This window comes from Lynx rufus, unplaced genomic scaffold (genome assembly GCF_022079265.1).
Source record: "Lynx rufus isolate CCGP_SWC_20201006 ecotype Redwood Valley unplaced genomic scaffold, mLynRuf1.p SCAF_34, whole genome shotgun sequence".
Classification (NCBI taxonomy): domain Eukaryota; kingdom Metazoa; phylum Chordata; class Mammalia; order Carnivora; family Felidae; genus Lynx; species Lynx rufus.
Window position 1 is genome coordinate 2,341,268 of NW_025814850.1, and position 9,553 is coordinate 2,350,820.

A 9,553-nucleotide genomic window follows, 5' to 3' on the forward strand; every position below is an offset into this window, starting at 1 on the left:
CTGTCCCCATCAACATGGTAATGAGGGTGGATAGGCTGGGCTACCAATGGGAAATGCAGTTTATTTACACCAGCAGCCATGGGGGCGGGGGAAATACACAGCGTTTACAAAGTTAGCTACCTGTACAGGATGGATTACATATGCAAAAATAAAAATCTCAAGACCACAGGACAGCGTGAGCCCCACCCCCCTCCCCCAATGACCCCAGCATGCGGTAATGCCAGGCGGGTGGCCCCTGGGCATGCGGGGGGGAGTGATGCATGGAAGGAAAAGCCACCGGCCATGGAAATTAGTACAGAACCCCCCCCACACACACTCAGACACATGATAGGATACAGGGTGGACGACACCTAGCCGGGGTGGGAAGGATGGGAATTGAAACCCACACAGCCTGCTGTTAGAGGGAGGGGAGTGGGGAGCTCCTAGCCCCTGTTCAACTACATGGTAGGGGGGGGCACACTCTCCCCGGAAGGAAAAGGGTTTGCTCCCTCAGGGTCCCTGCTGGACCAAGCCCATCTCTTACCCAGCTTGGGCAGGGGGCTCTGCCCTGAGGGCGGGCCAAGGAACAATGGGGAAGTGGATGTGGACAAACCAGTTCCCAAACTACTTCCCACTTCTCCCTCCTCCAACCAGAAGGGGGAAAGGGAGAGGCCAGAGGGGAAAGGGTATGGTAGGGCCTGAGCTGCAGCTGCCTCTCAGAAGGGAGAGTGGCCTGTGGCCTTCCTCCCTTCACCTTCAACCCACTCCCAAGACTTCATTTGGAAGCAGGCTGGAGGCTGGCTGAAATCCTCCTTCCCCTCTGGCTTCCCCTTAGAGGGAGAAGGCTACAGAGGGTCAAGAACAGAGGAGCCCAGGCCCTAGGATTTATTCTAACTCCTGCCAAAATTTGTTTGGCTTTTTAAAAAATAATCACAATTCGTGGGTTAAAAACCAATTTGTAACCAGGCGTCAGCCACAATCAGAACCACCCGGGGGGGGGGGGGGGAGGGGAGATTGGGGTTCCAGACAGGGTACTGCAGCCCTAGCTCTTGTTGTTCCCTTAACCCTCTAGGGTCCCTAACCCAAATCAGTCCAACCAGTCCTGGGTACTAGCTACCCAAATGTGGGATGGCTCCTCCTGGGAAGAGGGCAGGGGACACATCCAGCAAATGCCAGAGAACACAGCTCAGGGTCAACTCCGTGCCGTGTCATCAGTCAGCTCTGCTCCCAGCAAAGACTGCAGTCCTCCAGCTCGGCTCCTGGGAGTGATGGCGCCCACATGGAGGCAGGATGGCGTATCTCTTCAGGATGTAGACCAGGCAGGTGGCCGCGCTGGCAGGGTAGTCCCACCGGAGGGCATGACACCCCTTCCCCCTCCACTGACGACCCAGAGCACGGAGACTAGCCTCTTCCCACCCCACTCCTAGCAAGGGGGGAGAGGTAAAAGGTCAGGATTTTCCTCAGAGCCCCAAACCACAAGTACAGAATAAATAACTTAAAAGCGGCTAAGGAAGGGGAAACAGGGCAGGCTTCGGAGGCAGGAGCATTGAGAGAGGAACTGAAGCTGGTCAAGGTGAAAGAGGGGGGTAGCAAGCAGCAGTCGGGAACTTGGGCTGCCCTGCTAGGGCAGTGGGGCAGGGGAGGCAGGAGGAACATGGGGCCACCCCAGGAGGGTGAGGCTGGGCCCCTTCCTGGGGCAGGGAATGAGGTAAGAAAACATTTCAAATAAAGCAGCACCGTTCCCTCTCACCTTGGGGCCCCACTCCTCACCAGCCCTGGGTCAGGGAGGAAAGGTAGGGGGGAGTCATTTTGATACACAGCTCCCTCTTCCTACCCTCCCCTCGCCCGTTCCGTGAAGCTGTAGAGGCTGGAGGCCCTTTCCTGGCACCCAACAACAAAAGGACAGCTCCTGCTGCCAAGGAGGCCCATGGGGACTGAGGGGAAAGGGCTGCCCCTGTGAGGGGCAGGGAAGGCGGTGGCAGTTCTGGACACCCACCTCAGCAGACAGCTTGCTGTGCCTGCCTACCCCTGGGATTGGGGGCATTTGATAGGATTCTGCACACAGACAGGACACGCCCAGCCCTGCCCCTCAGCTCCAAGCACCGGACCCATTCACATTGCTGAGGGCAGCTGGGGGAGGCCCCCTCCAGGCTCAGCTTCCAGCCCACAGCCTCCCGGGTAGCCGCGATGCTCCTCGGCAGGGCTGAGTCCAGTTCCTGGGGTGGGGGGCAGGCAGTGCCCTGGCACAGTGCCCAGGTCAGGCCCCTGGCCTAGCTGGACATCCAGTAACTCACAGAATAAATAGGAAAACCGCCTCCCCACCAAACTTATGTCCGAGGCATAATATGTCCAGGTCTGAGTCCTGCATGCCAAGGGGTCGTGCTCCATCGCAGAGGACCCTGACACCCCCCAGGGGCGCATAACTGGATCCTCTGCTTGCCTGGCCCACCAAGCTTCCCAAGCCCAAACCCCCAGCAGCCGTCCATTTGCCAGGCTTCGCCACCTGGGTGGGGGTTGGGAGAGAGGGCTCTGCTCAGCCAAAGGCTATCCCTTGCACCCAAGTCAGTTGATGTCATCGTAGATGCTGGGCGTTGGGGGTGCCGGTGGCTTTGGCTTCTTCTTCTTGTTGGAGCCTAGGCTGGAGGCAGTCCCTACCAGGCTCAGATGGGATTTCTTTTTCTTGGTTTTCCGTGACTCTGAGCTGTTGGTACCTGAAAAGAAAGAGGCACGCGGGATGAGGGCTGGGCTGTGTCAGGAGAACGCAGGTGTCCCCACGTCCTCGGCTTCGGGCAGAGAGACCAGGGGGCCCAGATGTATCACCTACCTAGACCCCATCCCTGATTCTCACTCGTCTTGGAGGAGCCCGAATCAGAGGGTGAGAGATCAGAGGAGCCGTCCCACTGAAGCCGGCTGATCAGGGCCTGGCTGTCAGTCATGTCAAAGCTGTCGTTATCCAGGGAACTCTCGACCTCTGGAAGGACGCTGGAAGGAGAAGGGGCCAAAGAAGGGCTTGAGGGATACCAATCACGATCTTCATCTTTCACAACCCACCACCCTTCTCAGAGGGTCACTTACGCTGAGGGTCCGAGGAAGTAAATCCGCACGGCTCGCCGCTGCTCATCTGTGTGCTGGGGGCAGCGCAGGGACCTGGCAAGGACAGAATTAATCAGACCCTCCTGACAAGGCAGGAAGAAGGGTAGGAGGAACTCAGGTGAAGCCCCTTCCCTCAACAGAGGAGGGACAAACAGACAGGCGAGGGATACACAGAGTGCCCCCAGATTGTGGCCTAAGGCCTGACCATTAGAGGAGGGAGGGGAGGAGCGGGGGCCCCATTGCTGAAGTCCAAGGGTACTCCCACCCCATGCCCAGGATGCGTGTGCAGGAGGCCCCTGGGCGCCTTTGCTAGGTTCTGAGCTCACCTTGTGCACATCTTCTTGGTGTGTTCAGAAATCACCCCACATTGCTGGAAGAGGAACAGAAGCTGAAAGGAGGGGCGGAGGGGAGCCCACTCCAGACACTAGATATTCTCTTCTGTACAAACTCTAGATTGCACGAGCAGAAACGGCCCCGGGGTGTCCAGAACAGACAGTCCCAGACCACCACTGGCCAGGAAACCTAATTCCAGAGAGAGTGAGCTATATGGCCCTGCCTGCTGTCACCAGCCTCCTCCAGGGACGTGACCACCGCCTGTGGCTCCAGCCCACTCCCAAGGGCCTTCCCTCCCCTGGTCTCTCACCGTGGTGAGCAGGCTACGCAGCTCCTCCGGCCCCAGGGTCTCGTAGCTGATCCCAGTTGAGTTGTTATACTGGGCGAGAACCAAAGGTACAGGTCAGAGAAGGGGCAGCCCAAGAGGGAGGGGGGAGGGGAGGACAGGGAACCCATCCCTCTCATCCTTTTCTACATGGGACTGCCCAGCAGTTCTCCAGTGATTCTGTCCACCCCACCTGCTCATCGGGGAGGGGCTGGGACCCAGCGAGAACGAAAACATGCCAAGACCTAAATACCCCATCTAGTGCTTCGGGCCATCAGCATCCTGACCCCACCTGCCCAAATCCCACCCAACTCCCAACAAGAAAAACGGGAGAGAACCTAAGAGGGGCAGCACCTACTCACCTTAAAAGGATCCGAATTGCTAAGTTCCCCTGAAGAAGAAAAAAGAAGGGGAAGGGTGTTTGATGCAGAGGTACAGACAGAGAACCCTGAAAATAACCAGAGAGGAAGTGGGGGTGACAGAAGGATCACAGGCCCTCCCTCGATACCCCTGTCCCCTAAGCTCCCCACCTCCACCCTCCGGCAATGAGTCCCAGAAGACACAGCTAGAATCGCTCCCATTGTTCAAGACCCACTTACCATTTTTGTGTTTTAAAGACTTGGATCTTCGAGGGGAATTGGGGTTCTGGAATGGGAGATACCATAGCTTTGGGGAAAGGGTAACGATAAGGGGGAGCCGAGAACCCAGGGAAGGAAAAAAGATTTGACAAAGAAACATCCTCAAATTCCTACTCTTCCTCCCCAGTAAGAGGCCCATCTACCCATATTCCCTCCTCCCCCATTCCCCCAGGGCCTCCGCTGCCCTCCTGCCCACCACAGACACCCTCATCCCGAAACCCAGAGAGGCACCCGATGACCTCAGACTTGAGTCAAAATACCCGAGGACTCCCTGCCCAAATGGGAGGGTGTCTGTCCTTCGCCCAAATTTCCCTCATGCTTGCCCCCGCTCTCACCTTGTCTGATTTCCTCTTCTTGGCTGTGTAGGACAAAAGGACAAAGGACAGGGTCACTTTAAGTTCTCAATTTAAGGACCTCTACGGAAAAGGACAAAGCTGCATTCTCTCCTCCTCATTCAAGATAACTTGTGACCCAACTCCCACTTGCCACCTCACCCCAATGCCCCCCAAGTTCCCCCAGATCCCCAAACACCTTTCTTCTCTGAGCCGTACGACCAGTCGTTGTCATTGATGTCGTCGTTATCCTCTTGGTCACTCTCCGACTTGTTCATATTGTTGCTGTTGGCAATCCTGCCGACGGGAGGGGAGAGAACGGGTCAAGGCGGCCACCTCTCTGCCCCCAACTTCACGGGTACAGTGCAGCGTCGGAGGCCAAGCACGAGCCACCCTCTGTGCCCTACCAACGCCCCCGAGGGACTACACCGCGGCACAGGGTACGGAAGACGCGCAGCTCTGGTTCCGGCAGCGGGAGAAGCCCTCACCGGCGGTTGGCGATCCGGCTGCTGTTCCGGCCCATTCCCAGGCACTTCTCCAGATGTGGAGCAAAGCGGGAGGCGGCAATGCTGCGGCTGCAATTGGGGCAAACACACTCCTTGCTCTTCCACTGGTTGAAAACCTGTCCAAAGATGTCCAACCCCGGCTGGTCCACGATCTCTGGGGACAGGAGAGGCGTGGCGATCAGGGTGGGCAGGGGACCCTCACCTCGTGTTCCCGCCCATGGCCCCGTGGCCTCGTGAAACCCCCCTGCCTAAGCTCACAGGAGCTCCAGGCACTACTTCTGGCACAGTTTCCAGAGAAGGGACCTCCGAGCGCCCCCGGGGCTGGGCTGGACTGCTCTCCTTCAACCCTGAAGCTCACCAAAATCCTTCATGCTATCAGGGTCCGTGTCGTCCAGGAAGAAGTAGCCACACTTGACAGCCCGGTGTACCTCAAAGCAGAATCCCAAACAAGAATCCTCGACCAGGTCCGCGTATATCTCCTGAGCGATGGCCTGGGCCCAGGGGAGAACATCCACGGTCAGGAGAGTCACAGCCCCCTGGACTGAGAGCAACTCTCTCTCACCAACCAAGTCTGCCAATTCGCCCTGGCCAAAAATAATGCTTTCTTTGCCATTTTCCCCATCTTGACTTCGCGTCCTTTCTTCTTCCGGAGCCTTGGACCTTTTCGGCTGGCTATTCCCTTTAAGGAACCAGGCTGACTACCCAAATTCCTCTTTGGTGTGAATGCCAGATATAGCGACGTAGAGACATCAAGAGAAAGAACTAGAGGCACACGTGGGGGAGCCCTCACCTCTAGTTTGCTGTTATCCAGGCCAGACAAAGACATTTCCTCCATTTTCATTTGTAAACTCTTGTGGAGACGGCGCTCTGACTGCTCATAGCACAGCGGGCGGCAACACGGCTGCACACACGGGGGTGGGGGGTGCTGGTGTGAGTCCAAGGCACCTGTGAAGACTGCCACCTCCCCTCTGCACCTCACTGCCCAGAGCTTAATCCTGGCATCAAGATATACCCCTCCCCAAGGCCTAGGCTCACTAAGCCTGGATGGTCCTGCAGGGCCCGAAACCCAAAGGCGGCCTAGTCTTTCCCAGGACTGAACTCAGGCCCTGGACTCGGCTGCCAGTCAGTGTCTGGGTCTATAGGAGGCAGCAGCTCAACCCAGGTCCCCCAAACTCAAACCCCTCTTCGATACCCATGGTGCAATGCAGCAGGGGGAGGAGAAGGAACTCTAAGGCCTCAAAGCAAACCCACAGGGTGTGGCAAAGAACTGCACAGACTCCTAAATACGCCCCCCCCCTTCCCTAGGCTCTCCTCAGAGTCACCTCTGCTTTCAGCCAGGATGTCCACTTGGGGGGGTACTGCTACCAGAAGTAGGAACGGCCCTAGAACCCTACAACCTTCACCCCACTCTGTCTTCCCTTGAAATAAGCCTGTGACCACGGAAGGGGAGCAGAGCCCACAGAAACCTAGAGCCGAAGGAGCATTTCTAGCCCCCATGAGCAAGAAGAGGGGGTAGAGCCTGGTTGGGATGGCATGCCAGGAGTGGGCACTCCCCTTACCTGCTCTTCTTTTAGATAACCACCCTCCCTCCCTCAGGACCAGCCCGGAAGTCTCTCCAAGAGCCCCAAAGTCCAGGAATCCCCACCAAAGGATTCAGAAACAGCGCCCACAGTCCGGGGCCCCTCTGAACGGTGGGTACGAGTTTAAGGAGCTGCCGGCCTAGAGTGGGGTGGGGACTGACAAATGAGCCAGGGGCACTGGGGAGGGTAGGAGGCCGGGCCTCGGCTCTTCCCCCGTCCCTGCGGCACTGCTGCTGCATCATACCGACTGGGGGGAGGAGAGCCGAGCCGCCCGAGGCCGGCGCCGGTCCGGGACAGACCGACCCCTAGAGAGTGGGCAGAGTGGGACGCGTCCCGGCCCCTCTCCTTCCCCGCCCGCCGACAGCCCCAGCCGGCCGGGGAGAGGAGTCCGGGAGGGTGTCTCTATTGTCCCGGGGGCTGGGGCCTGGCTCCCTAACAAAGGCCCCGCGCCCCCTCCCCGGCCGGCCCTGCCCCGCCCAGGGGGGACCCAGACAGGGGGAGAGCTGGGGGCCCCGGCCGGGCCGGGAAGCCGGGGGAAGCCGGGCGTTTCCGCGTCGGCCCGGGGGGAGGGGAAGGGGCGCTGACCCAGACCTGGGGGGAGGGGGCCCAAGCCCCGCCTCGGGCCCCGCCCCCCGCCCCCCGCAGGCCCCTCCCCCGTCCCCGTCTCCGTCCCGTACTCACCCCGCCCGGGGGGCCGCGCCGGGGCCCGGCGGCCTCTCAGGGCCGCGTCCTCCGGCGGCGGCGGCGGCGGCGGCTGCTCCGGAGCCCCATGTCCGTCGGTCCGTCCTCGCCTCTCCCCGGGGCCCAGGGCCCGGGGCCGGGGGGTCGGGCCGCCCCCCCGCCTCGCCGCCTCACCGGGCGGCCATGGCCCCTTCCCCTCCCTTCTCGTCCCGTCGCCGCCTCCTCCTCCTCACCTCACCCCGCCCGCGCGCAGTCCGCGCGCCGTCCGCGCGCCCCTCCCCCCGCCCCCCACTCCAGCCCGCCTCTCCCGGGCGGGGGGTGCGGCGCGAGCCCGGAGCGCGCGCGCGTGCCGCGACCGGAGGATGGATGGATGGGGCGAGCGAGAACGCGAGCGTGCGCGCGCGCGCCCCTCTCCCCCTCCCTCCGCGCGGGCGCGAGGCCAAGCGCGAGCGCGCTCCAACCTCCTCCTCTTCCTCCTCCCGCCCCTCTTCAACACCCCGCCCCCGCCCTCCCTTCCTCTTCCTTCTTTCGCTTTCGCGCGCCCAGCGACTGCTCGCGCCTGCTAGAAGGGCCCGAGCGCGTGCATCTGCCCCGCGGCCGCAGCTCGGCAGCATTTGCTCCAGGGGGCGGGGACCGGGCGGGGAGGAGGGGCGCCACGCCGCCGTCCAAAGTACCGGCGGACGGGGACGGGGGCGGGGAGATGGGCGGGGCCTTCTGGAGCCACCTCGGCCAATCGCCGTCTCGCCTCGGTCCGGTCGGCCCAATAGGATGGCGGTGGGTGGAGCGACGTTCAAGGTGAGGTGCGCGGTGCGCTGGGGGCGGAGACGTTGTGCCGTCCCGGCCGGCTCCGGGGCGGGGGCAGCGGGTGGCGTCGAAAGAGAGCGCCGGCTCCCAGCCGAGCCTGGGACGCCTTCCGGCCCAGGCTCCCCCGCCCTTCCCTCGGGGCTCCCGGCTCTTCCCCCCCCCCCCGCCCCGTGTAGTCCCCCGGCGCCCCCACTCCGGCATTTACCCCGAAGCGTGCAGCCACTTCTCTGAAGAGGCCGGAGTTGAAGTGGGGCTCTGTTAGCACCTCAGGGCAGAAAACCTATGGAGCCAAAGGGGCTCGTCTGAGCCTCCGTTCCCCTGTTTCTGGGCGGGTCTCAGCCCACTCCAGGCCTGCGAGCCAACGAATGCCCGAGATGAGGGTCCTCCACTGAGAGCGGAGGCCGAGCTGTGCCCTTCTGAGCGGAGCGCCCTCCCCGCCCTCAGCCTAATTTAGATCCCACACCTGCTCGCTTTTCCTGCTTCCGGAACCCACGCTGGACCCCCACCTCTCAGCCAGCCTGCCCGGCACTAGCCAGACCCTTCCCCCGACCCAGTGCTACTCCCCTGGGTGTGCCCGTATCCGCGGGCTCTCACAGTCCCCCATTACCTTCTGGAGGAAAGGGCCTTTCCTAGCCGCACCGATACCCAGACTAGCGCTTCAATCTGGGTTATTCTCTAGGTCTGGAGTTTTGGAGCGGGTGTCTGACAGCTCTCTCCCCCCTAGAAGATGAGATTAAACGAGGAAAGTCTTCATATACTTGGTTGGGACCGTCACTGGCTGTTTAGTCTTCAGCAAACATTTATTGCGACAATAATCCTAAGTGTTTCAGACCAGGAGTCAGATTAGAATTTAAATCTGTGGACTTGAAAAATGAACTTGGCCAAATGAGCTCTCTGTTGCCTCAGTTTCCTCTGTTGTCACTGGGTATAATGATAGTGCCTATCTCATTAGGTCGTTGTGAGGACTGACAAGTCAGTGCATGTGAAACTCTTAGCTCAGTGTAAGTGCTTTATAAATCTTACCTGTTATTCTTACGTGCCCTGCAAGAATTCTTACGGTGCGCTGTGCTGGGATGCAAAGATGAAATAAGACAGTTTGTGCCTCCTCAAGAAGTTCACAGTTTGTCAGATAAAACTGTAGGAAAATAATTGCCAAACACTGTGATAAAAACAGAGATGCACAGGGGATGGGGTGGCCAGAAAGATAGATAAAATGATGTAAGAGAGTTGGTCAGTAAAGGCTTTTTGTAGTGGGAGATTAGGAGGGCACTAGACATCCTAA

At 60.1% G+C, this 9,553-nt stretch overlaps 1 protein-coding gene across 4 annotated transcripts; it reads right to left on the reverse strand.

The window, feature by feature from the left end:
• Positions 1-41: 41 nt before the first annotated feature.
• On the reverse strand, positions 42-7,489 carry ATXN7L3 (ataxin 7 like 3). Of its 4 annotated transcripts, XM_047093285.1 has the most exons (13): positions 7,468-7,489; positions 5,997-6,107; positions 5,565-5,697; positions 5,189-5,360; positions 4,900-4,997; positions 4,704-4,726; positions 4,330-4,396; positions 4,093-4,178; positions 3,716-3,784; positions 3,399-3,442; positions 3,055-3,126; positions 2,804-2,961; positions 42-2,690 (listed from the first exon to the last, which is right to left on the reverse strand). In XM_047093285.1, exons 2-13 carry the CDS (start codon positions 6,045-6,047, stop codon positions 2,542-2,544), a joined length of 1,122 nt encoding a protein of 373 aa, XP_046949241.1. In that variant the 5' UTR covers positions 6,048-6,107; positions 7,468-7,489; the 3' UTR covers positions 42-2,541. The 4 variants fall into 4 exon arrangements, with proteins under 4 accessions (XP_046949241.1, XP_046949245.1, XP_046949242.1 ...); XM_047093289.1 differs by lacking the exon at positions 7,468-7,489 and having other exon boundaries at positions 4,093-4,121; positions 4,330-4,375; positions 5,997-6,506; XM_047093286.1 differs by lacking the exon at positions 7,468-7,489 and having other exon boundaries at positions 4,330-4,375; positions 5,997-6,506.
• Positions 7,490-9,553: the final 2,064 nt, after the last annotated feature.

Bases quoted from the DNA above. Each gene is read 5' to 3' on its own strand.
- ATXN7L3 (XM_047093285.1), bottom strand. From the start codon at position 6,047: ATGAAAATGGAGGAAATGTCTTTGTCTGGCCTGGATAACAGCAAACTA. The intron at 2,962-3,054 runs GTAAGTGACCCT...TTCTCCTTCCAG, and splicing joins TACTTCCTCGGACCCTCAGC to CGTCCTTCCAGAGGTCGAGA. The intron at 2,691-2,803 runs GTAGGTGATACA...CTTTCTTTTCAG, and splicing joins GAATCAGGGATGGGGTCTAG to GTACCAACAGCTCAGAGTCA.